Source organism: Rhincodon typus, chromosome 6, assembly GCF_021869965.1.
Source record: "Rhincodon typus isolate 14 chromosome 6, sRhiTyp1.1, whole genome shotgun sequence".
NCBI classification, from domain to species: domain Eukaryota; kingdom Metazoa; phylum Chordata; class Chondrichthyes; order Orectolobiformes; family Rhincodontidae; genus Rhincodon; species Rhincodon typus.
This window is the reverse complement of record NC_063337.1, coordinates 36,259,920-36,280,325: the sequence shown is the minus strand read 5'-3', so window position 1 is coordinate 36,280,325 and position 20,406 is coordinate 36,259,920. Positions and strand designations below refer to the sequence as shown.

The window sequence follows — 20,406 nt, the reverse complement described above, 5'->3', positions numbered from 1 at the left end:
AAAATATTCAATCAGATTTTTTAGACATGACCTCCCCGCTGATGAAACCATGCTGACCATCCCTGATCAAGCCTGTTCTCTCTAAATAAATATTAACTTTCTTCTTCAAAATTTTCTCAATACATTTCCCTACCAGTGATGTGAGATTCCCTGGTCTTTACTTTCCTAGTCCATCTCTACCACCCTTCTTGAGAAGTGGAAGCACATTAGTTGTTTTCCAGTCTTCTGGGACCTTCCCTGCCATCAGAGAGGAAGTAAAAATTTGGGTCTGAGCTTCTGTAATTTCCTCCCTCATCTTCTACAGCAGCCTGGGATACAACTTCTTCGGACATGCATGGTTGTCTGCTTTTAAGTCTGCCAAACACTCCAATTCTTCCTCACTCCATATGTCAAATTGCTCAAGAACCTGTCAGTTCATCACCTTCTCAAATTCTGTAGTACATCTTCTTGAATTTTTTACCTCCATCCTCTTTCGCCAAAGTAAAGACAGATGTAAAGTACTTGTTTAACACTACACCAGGATCCTCCAGCTCCACACACAGATTTCCTTCTTCATCCCTATTGCATCCTACTCTTTCCCTGGTTACTGTCTTCTTCTTGAGATACTTGTGAAATATCTTGGGGTTCATCCTAGTCTTGCCCACCAATGATTTACATGCCCCATCTATGCTCTCCTAATTGCTTTCCTAAGATCCCACCTACACTTTTTATACTCCTGTAGGGTCCCATAGATTTACTGCCTTTTCTCCTGTTAAATGCCTATTACTGCCTCTTTATTGAGTTCTGAATATCCTTAGACATCCAGAGTTCTTTGGGCTTTCTGCTGCTACTTTTCACTCCAATGGGAACATGTTGGGCCAGTATGCTCCCCAATATCTTTTTGAATGCCTCGCACTGTTCTGCTGCAGATATACCCCAAAATCGCTGTTCCTAGTCTAGTTTGGCCAGATCCTGCCTTCTTGTAATAAAACCTGCCTTCTCCCAATCCAAATCCAAATCTTCTATTTGAGGTGGCTTGTCTTGCAAGCTGAGAAATAGGCATCACTTTGCCTTGTCTGGGTCCTCACAGCTTACAAAAGAATCTACCTAATTGTTCTGCTCTATGCGATTTGTCTGGCTCAGATCTTTTATTTTATTTGTTCATGGGATGTGGATGTCCCAGCTTGGTCATCATGTATTGTCCATTCCTATTTGCCCAAAAGACAGCCTCAAGAGTCAGCCACATTGCTGTAGGTCCAGTCACATGTGGGCCAGACCTGGTAAGGTTGGCAGAATTCCTTCCCTAAAGAGCATTATTGCTTAAAGCTGGGTGAGGAGGATGCAAAGATGCTTCAGTGTGACTTGGATAAGTTAAGGGAGTGGGAAAATGTATGCTAGATCAAGTCTAAAGTGAATAATTGTGAGGCTTCCCACATGGTAGCAGAAACAGGAAAACAGATTATTATCTGAATGGCAATAGATTGGGAAATGGGGAGGTGCAATAAGACGTGAGGGTCCATATACAGCAGTTAGTAAAAATAAGCAAGGAGGTGCAGCAGTGAAGAAGACAAATGGTATTGTGGCCTTTATAGTGAGAGGATTTAAGTACAGGAGCAGGGGGGTATTGAGGCATTTGTACATGGCCTTAGAGAGATCTCACATGGAGTATTGTGTGCAGTTTTGGTCTCCTTATCTGAGGAAGGATATTCTGTCTATGGATGGAGCACAATAAAGGTTTACCAGGCTGAATCCTGGAACAGCAGGACTGACATATGTAGAGAGATTGGATTGGTTGGGACTGTACTCACTTGAATTCAGAAGAATGATCTAGAAACCTCTCAAATTTTAACAGGACTAGATAGGATAAACACAGGAAGGGTGTTCCTGATGACAGGGAAGTTCAGAACCAGGAATCACTAAGGATATGGATGGGTCATTTAGGACTGAGATGAGGAGAAAATTTCTTGACCCAGAACCTTCGGAATTCCCTGTCACACAAAGCAGTTGAGGCCAAAATATTGAATTTTTTGACTTGGGTGATCAGATATTGAACAGCGGAGAAGGTTCAAAGGGTTAAACAACTTACTCCTCTTTTCTTTGCTCCTATGTAGTGAGTCAGATGGGTTTTGTAACAAACAACAGTGATTATATGGCTGCCATTAGGCTGGCTTTTACTTCCCAATTTTATTGAATTCAAATTTCACCATCTGCCATGGTGCAATGTGAGCACATGTCCCAAGAACATCAGCCTGAGTTCTGAAATACTAATCCAGTGAAATTATCACGACAACACCAAATGTTGGGCAGAATATTAAAAATCAAATTCATCCAATCATAACAGTTCATTCTGACACACTACAGCTAAACTTTAGCAAGTTCAACTTTCTTATTTTTTGTATGTCAGTGAATTGTGAATTCTGCTTCGAGTCAGGCCATCCTAATGTCACAGAAATAAATCATTAATGGGGAGAGAGGAAAATGTACCGGACATTTTTTGCTACTAACTTTTTATTTTTCTTGGCAAGCCAGTAAGCCGGCAGTCTTCCCCTCAGGGTGTCCTACTAATTTTATTGTGAATATAACAGCCTGAGGGGCTCTGCCATTAATTTTTCTGGGATGGCAGAGATCATAAACTCACAAATACAAGATCCAGAAACTCCAGTATAAAATCTGCCATCTGTAGCATACCAGATTGGAATCCTAACACTTCACACTGTTAGGCAGATGCCACAAAATTAAAAAAAAAGCAGTGTGGAAATCCAGGTAAAGGTAATTTTTAACAAAACAGAGCGGTTTGCAAAGGATAATTGGGAATGTAAAGTTCCATCTTTACAATAAGGTGGAGATGGAAAATGTATTGGTAAATGTACGGAATAATTATTAACTTAGAGAAATGCTTTGATAATGTTTTGTGTTTGTCCTTTTTCTGTATTTGCTGATTATCAAATCTCCATTTCTAACGTGCTGTCCAACTTGTCTTCTGTTTTAATGTACACTGGAGTAAGAGCCGTTCTTTAGCTGATTATAAAACTGTTACAGAACATTTTTTATTGCCACTTTATGACTCTTTTCTCAAGAATGCAATTAAGGTCATCATTGAAAATTGCAGCTTTTTGTCCATTTGTTTGCAACATCCAAGAGACAAGAAGAGAATGGAAAGTTTTCAAAATATTTACTCTGAAAGCTTTGCCTTTTGTTTTCAAAGTACATCAATAACATTCTTGAAGCATTTTCACAGGTGATTTGATATTGATTTTTTTTCTCCCTCTTGGAATACTTCATATCTCACAACCTCCTTATATTTTGATATTGTTTATCTTTTGGCTCAAGGTCCCAGTACAGTGCAAGCTCATGGAAAACATTTTGAAGTCAACTCAAACACAGGCAGAATGCTGTTTTCTGCAGACGAGAATGAGGTGGTGGTCGGTGCTGATAGACTTCGAGTCACAGGTATGGAATGTAGAAATTGCTCATTGCAAAAAGACAAAGTAGAAGGCACACAATTTAAATCAGCTCATTAAAATTCTGAACTCTTCACCCCATGAACTAAGAACAGTAAACCTCATGGATAGCACACAAACCCACTGTTGTGTTTTTAAACTTGAGGATTTTTTTACCTGCTCCTGGCAATACACTCTGTTTCTGACCTTCATAAAAGTAAGGCATATGTATCCTCCTTTCTTCCTATATGCAGTGAAGCTAAAATTGTACCATTTCATTGCCACAATTTAAGGTTGGTTTCCAACAATAAGTTCAGGTTTAATTTCACGGATACAAGTGTAACTAAAGGAATTTTATATTGGAATGTGAGAGAAACTTGTCTTATATTAAGAATTGTAAGGCTGTGAAACACAAAATCAGGGTGAGCGAATGAGGCAAAAACATAGTTCCAAAATTCCCAGTTTCTACTCTCAGTATCATAGCTTCACTGAAAGTGAGGCAGAAACTTGATTTTTACAATAACTTTGTCTGAAATTTGTTTCAGTGTGAAAATAGAAGGCTTTAAAATCTGCTTCACAAAGTTAAATGTACGCCAACTTCAAAGATTTGCCGATAATGTTCCAGTCATGTTGCACATTGATTTGAATTCAAACAAACTCTAGCAAAACACGCAAATACAAGATATATCTATAGATTTGAGCAGTAAATGGTATAATACTCAAGATATAGGGACGCAGATTCCAGGTTAGACGCAAAGGCTACATTGCATCAAGGGCAGAGAGGGGAGCAAGTTAATTGGGATCAGTGCCTTTGAATTATGCAAAAGAAAATACAATATCAGCTAGGGTTCAGTTATTTTTAATCACCCTGCTCAGACATGTCATGACACAACTCTGGAGTAGGTGGGGACTTAAACTCAAGCCTCCTGGACCAGAGGTAGGAACAGTAGCACTGTGCCACAAGGTTCCTAGAATCATGCCCCTAGACCAACCAACCAAGCAATCTAAGTGGTTAAGATTCATCAACATATAATACACCTGTGTGGAATGTACCTATCTTAGCCAGATCAAGTAGTCTATCAACATTTAGTACCTATAGGTTTATACATGAAGAATGGCTCTTGAATGTATGTAGTGTTGTAAGCAAGCAACAGCTATTAGGATGCTGTTTTCAAAGATGCCCCACCACTCTACCTTTCTGAGGGGCTTGCTATACCCCAACATCCCCAGCATAACATGGCAAGAGGTTGTAACTGGCAGGTTATCTAAATGCAGGTGTATGATAGTCATTCTGAACAGGAAGGAAAATTACTAGTAATGCAAAGGGCTTATTTTCATTTCTAAAATGCGTTGTTTGCTGTAATTTTAAAGTTGTTGTCGTTGTTCTACTTCCGTTGTTCTCATGGGTTCATTTCTGCATCATTACATTTTTCATTTCAGCATCATGAGAAGCAACATGTAAACAAACCTGGCAAGCCAGTGAGATCTAATGTTTCCGGAACACACAGGCATTCTTAAAGCTAAGAGACAAAGTGGAATTATAACAACGAATTTGAGCAAAAGCAAGCACTGTGTATTTTGTTCTTTTGTTTTAATTGAATAGTCGTTGAATTAAGCAGAATGAATTTGATGTTTAACAATATAAACAGCTGAATTAAGTCAACAAAAACTTACATAAAATTGCAGAACAATCACAAGGGCTCATCCAGCTAAACCATATGGTTAGAGCTCATGAATAAGAAGGATGCAATCACTTTGTTGGGATTGTATTACAGGCATCAAGACAGCCAGTGGATGATAGAGGAACAGATTATGGAAAAATGTGAACAGGGTTGTTGTGGTGGATGATTTTAACTTCCCCTATGTTCACTGGAAGTGGCTGAGGGCCAGGGGCTTGGATGGGGGAGAATTTGTTAGGTGTGTCCAGGACAGTTTTTTCTGCAATAATATGTAAATAGTCCAACTATGGAAGGGGCCATACTAGACCTGGTATTGGGGAATTAGCCTGGTCAGGTGATCAAAGTTTCAATGGGGGAGCATTTCAGAAACAGTGACCATAATTTTGTAAGTTTTAAACTATTCATGGAGTAGTCCTCAGGTGAAAGCATTGAACTGGGGGAAGGCTAACCATTATAATATTAGGCAAGAACAAGGGAATGTAAATTGGGGACAGCTGTTTGAGGGTAAATCCACATGTGGCATTTGGGAACCTTTGAAAGGTCAGTTGATTAGAGTACAGGACCAGCACGTTCCTGTGAAAATGAAGGATAAGAATGGCAAGATTCAGTGACCTTCGATGACAAGCAAAATTGAAAGCTTAGTCAAAAAGCAAATGGCAGCACATGTAAGGTTTAGGAAACTGAAGACAGACAGACACCTCGAAGAGTACAAAGAAAGCAGGAAAGAACTCGAACAAGGCATTAGTAGGGCTAATTGGGCCATGAAATTACTTTGGCAAACTGAATTATGGAAAATCTCAATGTATTTTATAAATATATAAGAAGGAAGAGGGTAGCTAGTAAAGGGGTAGGTCCACTCAAGAACAAAGGAGGGAATTTATGTGTGGAGCAGGAGGAAATGTGTGAAGTCCTTACTGAATACTTTGTATCGGTATTCACAAAGGAGAAGGATATGGTTGATGGTGAGTCTTGGGAAGGATCTGCTGATATTCTGGGCATGTCAATACAGAAAAGGATTTGGTATTGGGTGTTCTGAAAAGCATCAAGGTAGACATGTCCCCAGGTACTGATGGGATCTATTTCAGCATGCTGAGTATGGCAGGTGAGGAAATTGTTGGGATCGTGTACAAAATCTTTGTATCCTTTTTGGTCACAGGAGAGGTCCCAGAGGACTATGGACTTGCCAATGTTGTTCTTTTATTTAAGAAGGGCAATAGAGATAAACCAGGAAATTACAGGCCGATGAGCCTTATATCAGTGATAGGGAAATTATCAATGAAGATTCTTAGTGGTAGGATTTACTCACATTGGGAAACATATGGACTTATTAGCGATAAGGCGTTGTGTAGAGAAGGTCTTATCTCACAAACCTGTTTGAGTATTATCACTGGACTATTAATCCAGAGACCCAGGTAACATATGGGGACCTGGGTTCAAATCCCACCACGGCAGATGTTGGAATTTGAATTCAATTAAAAATATCTGGAATTAGGAGTCTAATGACGACCACAAATTCATTGTCAATTGTTGGAAAAACTGTTCTGGTTCACAAATTTCCTTAAGCGAAGAAAATTGCCATCCTTACCTGGTCTGGCCAACATGTGGCTCTAGACCCACAGCAATGTGGTTGACTCTTAACCCTCATCCTGTGAATGAACTTAAAAAAAGTCACATGGGATCCATGATAAAAGTTTCTGATGAAAGGTCTAGGCCCGAAACATCAGCCTTTCAGCTCCTATGATGCTGCTTGGCCTGCTGTGTTCATCCAGCTCTGCACCTTGTTGTCTCGGATTCTCCAGCATCTGCAGTTCCTACTATCTGGGATCCATGGTAAGCTGGTAAGATGGATACAGTGCTGGCTTGGTCATAGAAGACAGAATAGCGGTGGAAGGGTGTTTTTCTGACTGAAGACCTGTGACCAGTGGTGTTCCACAGGGATCAGTGCTGGAACCCCTGTTGTTTGTAATATATGTACGTAAATGATTTGGAGGAGAATGTAGGTGGTCTGAAAATAGATAAACAAGGTGCTAATGGGAGGAAAGGTCTTATAACAGTCTCCGTCATGAGGGACAAAACATTTGACAAGCTAATGGAACTGAAGAGAGAAAAGTTGCCAGGACCTGATTAGAGCAGAAGAGGGCAGTTAAGAAAAGCACTTTTGAAATATATTCCATCAAAACTAATTAGTTAAACAGAATTGAGATGGTTGGGCAGGCAATGCATTGCAGCTGTAGTACGGAGGAGCTGGTGGACACTGGGCTGATCCACAGTGATCACATCTGCAGCTAGTGTTGGCTGCTTGAGGAACATCAGCTCAGAGCAGCAGATACTGCAACGCATCAGGGAGCGAAAAAGGTACCTGGATACTGTCTCAAGAGACAATCACATCCCTTAGACTAATTACATCAAATTTTGTTTATAGTTGCTGATGGGAGAGTGTGACTGCAAGTAAAGCAGGTATGACAATCTCGAAGTTATCTTTGGTGAAGGCTAAGCCAGTGTCCTTGTCTGATAGGTATGAGGCTGTTGCTTCTGGTGTGGACAACAGCACAGACTGCAGAGAGGATGAGTGAACTGACCATTGCACCATGGTCAAGGGCCATTCAAGTCAGGGATGAAAAGAATAAAAGTCATAACAATAGGAGAAAGCAGAGTTTGGGAAATAGATACAGCTATCTGCAACAAAGACAGACAGTCCTAAAGGCTAAGGATGGCAGCTTACCTGACACCAAGGTTCAGGACAGTTCCTGGGCTATAGGGGAATTGGAGTTGGGAGGGAAAGGTTTCACATAGATATCTATAAACAGTGTGTGTGGGACTGGAAGGAGGTTCTGCTGAGGCATTGGGAGCAATTCAGGGTTACATTAAAAGGCAGTGTCTGTTTTTACTAGTGTGCATATGCACTAATGCCTGGGTAATGGTGTAATTGTGAATAGGGGTTGGGGGATCAAAGGATTGGGCCAGGACATGGGAGTGTGTGGAGGCGCGAAAGAAAGAGACTGATAGGGGAGACAGCGAGCAGGGAAGGGCCAAGGAGGAAGGCGAAGAAATGGCCTGGCAGGAAAGGGAAAATCCTTCTGGGCCCACCAGTCTCCCCTCTCAGGCTTTTTTTCTCCTTCCTCTCCCCCCAATTTCTCGTGGGCGTTTTCTCTGCACTGCCTCCCCTCCTGGGACTTTTCTCTCCCCACCCAGCCCATCTCAGGCTTTCTCTCTCTCTTCCCTCATTTCCTGCACTTTTCTCCCCTCCCACCACACGCCCACTTCCTGGGCTTCCGCTTCCTGTGTCCTCACTCACCCTCCCACGTCCACACAACTTCCATCAAGTCCTCAATACCCCCCTCCCAGGTTTTCACTTCCCCTGTCCACATCCAAACTCCTCTTTCCCAAATCTTCACTCCCACCCCATGTCTTCACTCCTGCCTTCCACGTCCTCACTCTCACCTCGCACATCCTCACTCTCCTCCTTCGCATCCTCACTCTGCCCCCTACACCCTCACTTACCCCCAACATCCTCACTCTCCCCCTCCACATCCTATTTCTCCCTCTTGCCTCCTCATCTCCTCACTCCCCCCTCGCAGCCTCACTCAGGCCTCTTGCGTCCTCACTTCCCTCTCCCTCATCATCATACACCCTCGTCTCACAACCAAATCATATTTAAATTTCATGCTCCTTCTCTCTGCATGCACATAATGAGGGAGGATAGTAAGAGATCTTATAGGTAAGAATCCCCTAGGGAGTAGCGATCATAAGTTCAATAGAATTTCAAATTCGGTTTGAGGGAGAACAATTCGGGACTCAGACTAAAGTCCACAACTGAAATGAGGGCAATTACAGAGATGTGAAGAAAGAGTTGTCTAAAATAGGCTGGACAATAAACAAAGAAGAAAGACAGTGGATGAACAGTGGCAGGTTTTTAAACAGAAATTGCATAACTTTCAGCAAAAATTTATTCTGGTTAAAGTAAAGGACTTGCTGAGGAGGATGAACCATCCCTGGTTAAATAAAGTTAGTCAAGGAGAGTACCCAATCAAACCAATCAAGGCGAGCAAGGAGCAAGTCCCAGGCTGACTGCCCCAGACCAGATTCGCAGGCTAGGCCAAGGCTCCAGGTCTGCAGCTAGGCCCAGGCACCTGAAAGCAGAGAAGTGGTGGTCTCAGATCTGCTTGGTGGTCTCCTGGTGTGGCGACCTTGTTCTGGAGTGGAGGTCTCATCCCCATGTGGAGGTCTTCTTCTCCTGGCTTCCAAGTATCCCTGCGGCCTGGCAGGTGGCTTCATGCAGGAGTGGTGGTCTCGGCCTTGCAGGGCAGTCTTCTTCAGCAGAGACTTCCAACCCAGTACTCCAGTGGCCCAATGTGGCCGTCTCGTCCCAGTGTGACATTCTCATTAAGGAATGGCGGTCTCATCCTGGCTGCATCTTCAAGGTATTCCATTGTTCTTTAATCAGCTTTCCCTCAGCCCAGGACCCTCTGACTGCAAAGTGATGAACTTTATCTTTATTTAACCTTTTTTTTTTCAATTATGTATGACTTCTGTCATTGATGTAGGCGCTGTGGAGGGGAGACTTATAAAATTTTTCGCTGTATATTTCATGTAAAAGTACACATGACAATAATTTTCTATTCACTTTCTATTCTATTCATAAGCCTGTGGCTGCCAATGATGACTCTGGAGCAAAAGTTCATTCCAGCCATGTGAATTCTTCTCCAATGTCTTATGGTTTTATGGTGTCTTACAAGGAAGCTTGTACTCATTTTAAGGATGGGGCTCTCTGAACTTGCTAAACCTCCTCCTCATGTTGAGGGGATCTTCTGCTAAAGTTTCTCCATTTAGTAGCTGTTCGGTATCGACAGCGCTTTGGAGCTCATTGACACTTTACATTCCAATGCTCCTGCCAGGTGGTTAGCTTGCAGGGAAACACACCTATCTCATACATTTGCTCAGGTTGTATTTCAGGGCTCTGAGCTTGCTTCATTAATACTCACTCAATGAGTGGGTGTAGGCTGAGATCAGCCATAATGATTTGGTGAAGTTGGTGTTTTACAGATGCCAACTCCATGGACAGAAGGTGGAGACAGGCATTGCCCATGGAGTATACCATGAGGTGGTGAGGAACGAGGATCATTGAGGCCCAGAGAAGATACCAGCATGTGGCACCTGCCAAGTAACTGCTCAAACTTTCAAGTCGGGAACACACAATTTAAGTTCTCATTGGCACACACTTCAAGATGGACAAGATGAAATTAGCTATCCATGAGATGCAAATGCATGAAATCAAGCACTTGAAACTAGCTCACACCTTGCTGATCAAATTTTAAGCGAAAAATCAGCGTTTTTTTCGAACATCAATAATCTCATTTTTCCATTCTTTCTGCATTCTCCCAAACTTTTCACCATTTCCTTTGTCCAAGGTCTGGAGAAATTCTGCTGCCTAAATTGATAGCTTTTGCCAGATATTATTTCTTTCACATTATCAGTCCCGCCAGCTTGTTTTCGTATTGCTGCAGTCAGTGTGTGTCACAGAAACTTGAGACTATGTAGAACTTCAGAAAATGCTGTATGTCAGCCTAAAGACCCTCTCCAAATTGAAAATGTAACTGCTTGCCTTTTTTATACAATAGTCAAAAGCTTCAAACAATTTGGGTTGAATTAAATGGTGATGGTGGTGAGTCTGTTCACCAGCCAAAACATCAGCATTGTGGTCATTTAGAGAGCTTTGGTTGCCTAACAGGGTGCCTCCTCTTCGGGTCCTCCTGCCTTTAAAAGTGAAGTTCCAACTTCTAGAAGTTGCAAACCAATAAGGTAGCTGCAAGCTCTTCAGTCTCAGCAGCGCCACCAGAAATGGTGGTCACCTTTAGAACTACAGCATTCCCCAGAAAAGCAGCATTGATAAAAGCCCTTAAAGAGAGTTGAATGAAGCAAGTTTTCCAGGGCCAGTCAGGCAAGTCCCATCAAGAGATGGAATGCGCAAATGAGGATGACAGGAAGATTTCTTTCAGTGGAGCCAGCCCTTGTGACTTGCCAAGTGTGCTCAATCCCATCCCTAGGGTGGTTGCTGGTTGAAATTTAGGAGCCTTACCACATTGTGTATTGCCCCAGCACTGGTGGAAGACCAGCATTAACAATTTGAGACCAGTACATGGCCCTTAATCGGATACTTAAGGACATTAATTGTGCTGGGGTGGGAACTAAAACCTACCCTTCCTCTCATTGAATCAGGGGCAGTGAGGGGAATGGAGTCAGTCAGGTGACAGTCTCTATATTCTTCACCTTTCTACCCTTCCTACCCAATTCTATCGATCCTGGCCTCATAGGTCATTCTTAGAGGAAGGTGTGCAATGCATTCTGCCCATAATATGAACTCTGAACAGGTTTTCAGTATTCTATTTGAAAGTATGAGTTAAATTTTAACCAGATCACAATGAGAATGACTATGGGCACAGTTAAGTAGCAGTTTAGCAGTCATAGATGTATGTGTGAAACACACACTGCCATTTTAATCAGATAGGTTTTTTTAAATTCATGACAGGTAAGATCATAAGACATAAGACAGAAGTAGCCATTCAGCTCAATGTGTCTGCTCCACCTTACAATGAGATCATGGCTGGTCTTGGATCCCTCAGGTGAACACCTTATCTGAATATTAATGGCATTCAACAATGATGGAGGAACATCCCTTTGTGTACTGACATGATTATCCCAGAGCAGCAACCACCGTTGATGATAGTAAGAACTGCCAAAACTGGAGTCTGAGATAACAAGGTGTGGAGCTGGAGGAACACAGCAGGCCAGGCAGCATCAGAGGAGCAGGAAAGCTGACATTTTGGGTCGGGACTCTCCTGACCTGAAACGTCAGCTTTCCTACTCCTTTGATGCTGCCTGGCCTGCTGTGTTCCTCCAGCTCCACACCTTGTTATCTCAACCACCCTTGATGTTAGGAGGAACAGGGAAGAATAGAAACAGCCAACTCCATATCTCAATTTTGACCAAAAGTGGAAATCTGGATCCGGTAACAGTTAATATTCCTCAACTCCACTTTCCCGTATTTTCTCCATAACTTTTGCTTCCTTAATTGATTAAAAATCTGTTTATATCAGCCTTAAGTATATATTTTTTATGAAATTAAGACCATAGTTAACTAAATATTGTTAAAATACTATTAAAACATAGCAGGACTGGTCTCACAGACCTACTGTTACCACATGTAACAGACTGGTTCACTCTGATATAGAATGTTGAACCTTGACTTCTGAGTCATGGTTTCAATCTAGCCTGGATTATTAGGGTGAAGGATGTTTCTGTGTAACTGATAGAGTTCAGCATCAAGTAATTAGGAACCTTGTTTTCAAGTACGTGGCAAGAAGGATTTATATTGGGACAGTTGGGATCATTCAGAGGCATGTTCCACTGCACTGTAGTTAATCTCAGAGTGCTTTATGTCAACAGTGAATCAAATAAGTTCAAGTGTTCTATGTCCTGTGTTGATGTCTCCATGTTAAGGAAAACAAAACAGCACAAATTTCAATTTCATCAGAGGGTCTGTTTCGGCTGATGCTAAGAAGAAGCTAAAAATGTGATGTAATTGTACGACAGTGTTATCTGCTTTTGATGCTCTGGATAATGCCTTAAGGTTAAATGCAATACTGAAGCAAACCAGGTATATCTTCAGGGACATTTTAGATAATGGTGTTAAAGACAGGGCCTTTATTATGGAATGGTATTTTCCGAGTCTCAAAATGATGCTGTCCTATGATGGCATACACCCAGCTGAAAGTTATGGCCCAAAAATGTTGATTACAAAAAATAATTTGCTCCTGTAGTTTTTCAAAATAAACTCAAAACGCACAATACAGGAGTGTGTTCAACTCAAGATCTTTATTGAAATGCCTCTGAGATGGCTCCCTGCAGTGTGTGCGCCTCATGGTAAAGGTCACATGACTTTGGTGGACTGAGAAGAATATTTGTATAAGATTGCATTTCAATCCAAACATCCCCTTTTCACAACTATAAGACCATAAGAAATAGGAACAGGCCATTCAGCCCCTCAAACCTGCTCTACCATTTAACAGGATCATGGCAGATCTGACATTCCTCATGTCCACTTACCTGCCCTCTTCCCATAACAAAGAAAGAAAAGATTGTGTGCACTACTTGTAACTGTTACCTAAGTTGTACATTATAAAACTAACTGGTCTTCGGCATCAGCAACTGTTTGCGACTGAGTTTGTCCCAGTTTTGTCCATTTATTTACAAGCATAGCATTTTTAAAGTGTTTGGGTCTTGTGATGATAAATATACATGTTGTCACCATTTTCTTCAATATCTGCTGGTTGGAATGAGTTGCTCTCTGATGCAGTTTCAAAATCTTCTCAGCTGACTGCTAATTTGCACTGTTGTCTTAGAAACCTTTATCCTTAAGTTCCAATAGTTGTGTCCTGCAAGGAAATCTTTTCATTTATTTCTTACATTTGCACCGAGCTTAGATTGTACTCCTGTAGTTGGGCATTCTTGTCTTGTGCTGCTTGTTCATCTGTTTATCAGTCCATGTGGCCTGCAAAAGATTTCAGATCTCTTCTGGAGGATTTAGAGTTGTCAGTCTGAATTCCTTCTTTTGAGTGGTTTTAGCTTCTTGTCTAACACTTGTAATTCCAGATTTTCAGATTTGTCATCACATTGAGCTCTTAGACTAATTTGTTCTCTCATGGTGAGCATTGTTCTATCACAGAGCCTCAACATTATCTTCAAGAGTTTTCCTTTTGGATTGCGATCTGGTGGAACTTTCTGCAGGTGTACAAAGCCTAAAATTTTGCAGGAAACACCAGTGTCTATCTGATACATTACATTCATTTGATGCTCTCATTTTGCTGTCTTCAATAGTTATAAACCATTTTTCTCCTTTAGATTTGACATTTCAAAATGCCTCTGAGATGTAGATTGAATTATTTGACTCTTCATCCAATATACTCTTGTAATTGTCTCTCTATGTAATTGTCATAGGTTTGTTTGTCTGCTACCTAGCTAAATGCTTACTTGCAAAGTAGTTTGGCATTTGAAACACTGAGGGATGTGTATTCCCAGCCCTGAATGCCATGTGCAATGGTGAATCAGTGGGAAAATATGGCACAATCAGGAAAATGAGATTCTCAATGTTGAGATGAAAGGTCCAATTTTCCACCCAAAATTTGAGTGATGAGATGAGAATCTCACAGGTGAATGATGAGAGGCTTGTTCGAATACATAATATTGAACATGGACTACTCATAGGTACCTTTCACTTGGGGCTCAAAGCATCTATTCAAGGCTTTCACGTTGTCTGCAATCTGCTTTTTCTGTTTTTCAGTCTCTTCCCAACATTGATAAAAGTGCAGTGACTCATAACTGCCCTGGCTTGCTGAACAAATCTGTTGTTATTTCATAATTTTGCCATTGGGCTTGGAAAAACTGTCAGTTTTACTTAATACCAGTTTTCATTTCAACTGGAGCTGATAGAGAAAACAGTGCAGTCATTTTCAGTAAACCAGTGTTTCAATTCTGGTTTGCTTTGTTATTCTTCCTGCAGTTTCTTTTAGGGGTATTTTGCATAGTTCTAAACTTCCTGTGTCTGTCTATCAGTAGCTGTGCTTTTTTTCACCACATAGTCTCAGCTCCACGCCTGGCACCATGTTTCATGTGTATTATGTAGCAATGTGTTCAATACAAGGTCTTTTCTGAAGTGCCTCTAAAGTGGCTTCCTGCAGTGTGTATGTATCTGTGTGTGTGTGTGTGTTCGTGTGTCTCATGATGACAATGGCAAACCAAGAGAACATTTGTACATGATTGCACTTCAATCCACACATAACTTTTACATTCCATAGTATGCACTGCAGCCAAAACTAACTACAATCACATTTATGATAACTCAGCCACTCTGAAAGCCCTATTGTTAATTTCTGGCCTCTTGTTTTGAGTGAGCACTCAACCCAGCGATGACCAATAAAGGCACTGTTTCAAACCCTGGTTGCATCAGTTACATTTAGTGCTATAATACATTTTTCTCCAGAGATACAGGCAAAGGAAAACCTCTTCATGCAGAACTTGGTAGTTCTGGAGATTTCATTTACTTTATAGTGCTGTTGTTGGAGCAGTACCCTAATTTACAGTAAGCACAAAATAGATTCAATTTTTAATGGCTTTATCAGGAAGTCGATAGTAAGCCTAAAAATGTTACAACAAGCTTCTTAAGAAAGTATTACAAGTTGTGGAGTCTTTCACCAGCGATGTGACTTAGGCTTGTTCCAGTTCTCCTCAGTAAACATTATAATGGCAGCCTACTACACCAGGCAGATGCAATGATATCAGTAATCTGTCCAAAATCTGCTGAGTGAAAGGCATGTACCCTGACCACATCAAGACAGACAAGGTTTATTAGAAATAATCACTAAATGTAGTTTTCATCAAATTATTATTACTTAATTTATTTTGGGTAACCAAAATAACATATTAGTACAACAAAGCAACTGCATTATTTATCTCCTGACAAACTCAGGTTTTCAGACTATCCATTACACACTGATGCAGCTAATTTCCCTTTCCAGTTTTGGCTTGAAATCAACATAAAATAGGCATCATTGTAAAAGGCTTACGTTAGTGGATGCATTATTTATTAAAACATAAATGCAAAATACCAATCAATTAATTTAACTCAGTGTTTTGTAATAGTGAAGTTAAAATGGTAATGAGGAAAATGCATAAGATCAGCATTTTTCACTGATTTGAGAATGGAGCAAAATTTAATTATTATAACTTGATTAAATTAGTTCACTCCACATGTAAAACTTTTATTTTCAATATTTTCCACCTCTTACATTAATATAACAAATATGTATAAAGATACAAAAAAACGTAAACCAACATTTTCTTCCTTGCAGCTGCCTATTAAAGTAACTCCACATGTATCAAAAGTTATCAGGAGTTACATAGTATATATGGACCAGAAAGGCTATTCAGCCCAAACAATCTACGTCCATTATGCTCCATGTGAGTTTCCTCCCATCCTTCCTCATCTAACTAACATAACCCTCTATTCTGTTCTCCTTCATGTGCCTATGCAGCTTCCCCTTAAATGAACCTACATTGTTTTACATGGTATATCACCATGACATGATGTGTTGTGATTTACTGATAATCTGCCACCATTGCACTGTGATCAGTATGTTGGCTTCTGGAACACAAGGACGAGATGTGAGTCATATACTACTAAAGAATGCAATGAACTTTTATTAAAGCACATGGCATTTACGTAAGAATATGATCATCGCAGGCACTTGTGTATCTGGGCTTGAGCTAAGCAATTCAGATGTACTGCGGCTTACTCCCCTCAGCGTCTCATGCTGCAACCAAACAGAGTTCAGGAAGATGGAGAGTGCAAGCTTCATACCTTTAGGTCACAGGCCGTAATATCGTGAGATCATTATGAACATGTGACTTACAGGTATATAGCACATCTGCTGCAAGACATTACTCCGCACTGTTTTTCTCAAGTATTCCCCAGGGTAGCAACTTTCAAGTTCTCACTAATTTCTCGACAAAATCGTTTCTTCTGATTTCCCTGTTGATTTTTTTGTGTTTATTTTATATCGACACTCAATATTTCATCCCTCTGAAGTGGAACATTGTCTGTGTGTTCTTTGAAAAATGTTAACATTTTTAAAAACTTCTTTTAGGTCACCCCTCAGTCTTCTCTTTTTAAGGAAACATAGCCTGTTCGTCCTTTTCAGAGGCATGACCTCGTAGTTTTGAGCTGTTAGTATCACTGTTATCCCTGATTTGCACCCTTTCCATTTTCTCCAGATCCCTCTTAACATATGATGCCCAGGACTCTTGATGTAACCAAAATTTAATACAAATTTAGCATAACTTATCTCCTTACTTACTTCTTGAAATAAATACCTATCATTTTTCAATGGCATAATTAATCAAATTCCTTGCTCCTTTTAGTGATTCCTGCATTTGTGCTTACACCTGTATATGTGTTTATATTTGTTCCTCTATCTTATTTAGTTCCTTATTTTCCAAGTAATATATGATCTTTTACTTTCCTGAATAAAATGTAATACTTCATACTCATGTTTGTTTAAATTAATTCACAAATTACATGCCCATTCTGCACATTTCTTCTTGTAATTAGTTGCAGTCAATGTTGGTCAGTATTGACTATTCACACTAATTTATATCCAGAAATTTTGCTTTTCACCATCTAAACAGTTACCATAAATTGCAAATAGCAGTGGTCCGACCCTTGATCCTTGTGCCCCACCACATCCATTTCCCATCTAATACCACTCTAAAAAACTGCTCTTTCCATCCACTCTTTGCTTTCTGCCTTGCTGCCAGCAAGGAATCTATTCAGCTTTCAACTTCAAATGCTCTGATTGCGTTTTTAGTCTATTAAGTGGTACCTTACTCAAGTTTTTTCCAGAAATTTAGATACTAAATCTAATAAGCTATTCTTGTTTACTCTCCCTGTTAGCTCATCAAAGAGTGAAATGAGGTTGGTTAAGAAAGGTGTCCCTTTTGAAATCCAAGTGGAATATTCATTATTATGGTTTTGGCTTCTGTGCTTTTTTTCTATGTTTGTCTTCAATAGTGATTCCATTATCCTACCAGTAACAGACTGACGGTTCTACAGACCCCTGACCTATCTCTCATACAAAATAAGTAAGAGTATTCATTCTTTACCAGTCCACTGGCATCACACCTTTCGTTAACAAATGATTAAATATGTAGAATAGTATCTCTGCTATCTCTTCCCTTAATTTTCTAAATTGCTCTAAGCAATCCATTCACAGCAGAAGTTTATCCTCTATAAATTAAATTATTTATTATATCTTCCATTCACAACAGAGTCTTATCCTCTTTGAATTAGATCATTTATTATTTCTCTTTTTATTTTCAATTCAGTTCTATTGTTTCTAATCTCATCTTCTGATGTTATGTCCAACCTTAGATTTTTACATTTAAACAAAGTATTTTCCATCTCCATGTGACAGCCATGTATAAAGAGGTAAACAATAATTTTTCCCTTCAAGACATTGATAAAATTGTGCTATCCATGCATGTAGAGAAGTTCATTTTTTTATGTTTGACTAAAGTAGAATTTTATTCACTTTTAATTCATTCTTGCCGTGTAGTCATTTTAATTTGTAAAGTCTCCCAGAACCTTCAAGAAAAGGAGAAGTTTATGATATTTCCATTAAGTACATTTTCATCCTACTCCCACTGATAAACAAAAAAGCTGGAAATGATCTTTCACAGTGTTCCATGAATACTTAATAAACTAATGTCAAACAACTCCCTCTATGTGTTTTAGCCAATTAGATCAGATTGAGTAACGCCTCGATCAAAGTTGTATGGTGAGTATCCTTATAAAAGTGTCACTTTAGAAATAATAGCAGGAATTCCCTTCACCCCGCTCCACCATTCAATAAGATCACAAATAATCTTCTACTTCAATACTTGCCTGCATTATCTCACTATCCCTTGTTTCTGTTAATGTCCAAAAACCCTTTCAATTACATCTTCACTGCACAAGTTGTTCAAAGACTATCAATTTTACCAGTCATAAACTCACCTTGATTATTGCAATCTTCTTTCCCTTGGCTTTGTCTCTGTCCTTCTTGAACTCACTGTCCACCAAACCCCCAAAACATTTACTGATCATTGAGCAACACTTGACCATTTCAAAAAGAAAAGTCACACCCATCAGTAATTTTCAGGATTAATTGAATTATTACAGTTTACAGATTTTTTTAGTTGTTTGTGGGATGTCATCATCTGAGGCCAGAACAGCATTTAATGCTGATCCATAATTGCCCTTGAGGAGGTGAGCTGTCTTCTTGAACCATTGCAGTCCACATGGTGTATATATCCACACAGTACTAATAGGGAGGGAGTTCAAGGACTGAAATTAGCAGTCATGGTTAAAATTGATACTATTGACATTTCTGCAGTCAGGTTACAACATATCACAATGAGACTGATTTCCTCTGGTTTGTCTTTGGAGACCATTTATTCTTTGGGTAGGCTCCTCACAAATAAGGGGAGGATATCTCCAATGCCACACTTTCATTTCCAATTTGTTGATTGGGATTTCCACTGAGCTATTGAAACAGGGGAAGAGGCACTGTGTAAGTCAGGTGGAAAAGCAGATTTATGCCTCTCCTGTTTCATTTGTCCTTTTGTTTCATTGCTGTAGTACAGTTGGTCTCAGAGGAATGGACCTTCTGAACCACTTAAAATCAGAAAGCAAGCACACAAGTATCAAAGGGAGGTGACTTTTATTTTTCAAAAATCACTGGAGAAATGATTGATGTTGAAAGCCTAATCTCTGTTACTAATGGACAGCAGCGAAAAGGTCCTCCGTCTATTCCCAAACACTCACCACAATTATTTTGATTATTGCTGCAGTAGACTGGTTACTGTAGAGGAAGTCTCTGCCTGACTTTTAGCACTGCACCCTGTCTGACGTGTATTTGGCTCAGAGTGTAAGTTACATATCCATTGCATTTGAATGTACTACATCTAACGAACTTAGTTTCGTTTATAATCAATTGTTTCATATTATCTGTGTATTTCAAATCCTAAGTCTGTTGAACTAAACATGCATTTGTATAGTACCCGTGCTGTAATGTGGCAAAGCGTTGCAGCCAAATTGCCCAGAGAAAGATTCCATCAACAGCAATTACCAAACTGGCCAAATGCAGCAAGGGCTTGGACAACATCTAGGCATGAGCTGCAAGTGGCAAGTAGCATTCAAGTCACGTAAGTTCCAAGCAATGACTATCCTCAACAAGTGAGAATCGAACCATCACTTCTACATTTTCAATGGCATTACAATTGTTGAATCTCCATTATCAACATACTTGAAAGTTACCATTGACCTGAAACTGAACTGGAAATCTGTGGCAAGTAATTCACCTCCTGATTCCCCACACCAGTCCACCATCTATATGTCACAAGTCGGGAGTATGATAGAAAACTCTCTATTTGACCGGACGAGTGCAGCTCCAACAACACTCAGGAAGCTTAACACAATCCAGGAGAAAGCAGCAAAAGCTCTGAAAAATTTAGGACTTAATTGTTCCAGTGTTGTTATTTTGTATGGACATCTTATAAGTGAAAGGTTGAGAGGTGCCTTGTATCCGGGCATACTCTTATGGCGCTATCTTTCATAAAAACATATGTGATGGAGCTATGTCGATCTTCCTAATTATACATTTCGCTCCAACTCGTTCAGCTTTGCTTGAAGCTTCTCCTGACTGTACACGCTACAC

General features: G+C 40.1%; 1 protein-coding gene across 2 annotated transcripts in view; it reads left to right on the top strand.

The window, feature by feature from the left end:
- The window catches only part of sgcg (sarcoglycan, gamma), a 493,040-nt gene that overhangs the window by 364,033 nt on the left and 108,601 nt on the right, over positions 1–20,406 (top strand). For both annotated transcript variants that reach the window (XM_048598066.1, XM_048598067.1), the window contains exon 6: positions 3,310–3,429. In XM_048598066.1, coding sequence (XP_048454023.1) covers positions 3,310–3,429 — 120 coding nt within the window. The remainder of the gene's footprint in view (positions 1–3,309; positions 3,430–20,406) is intronic.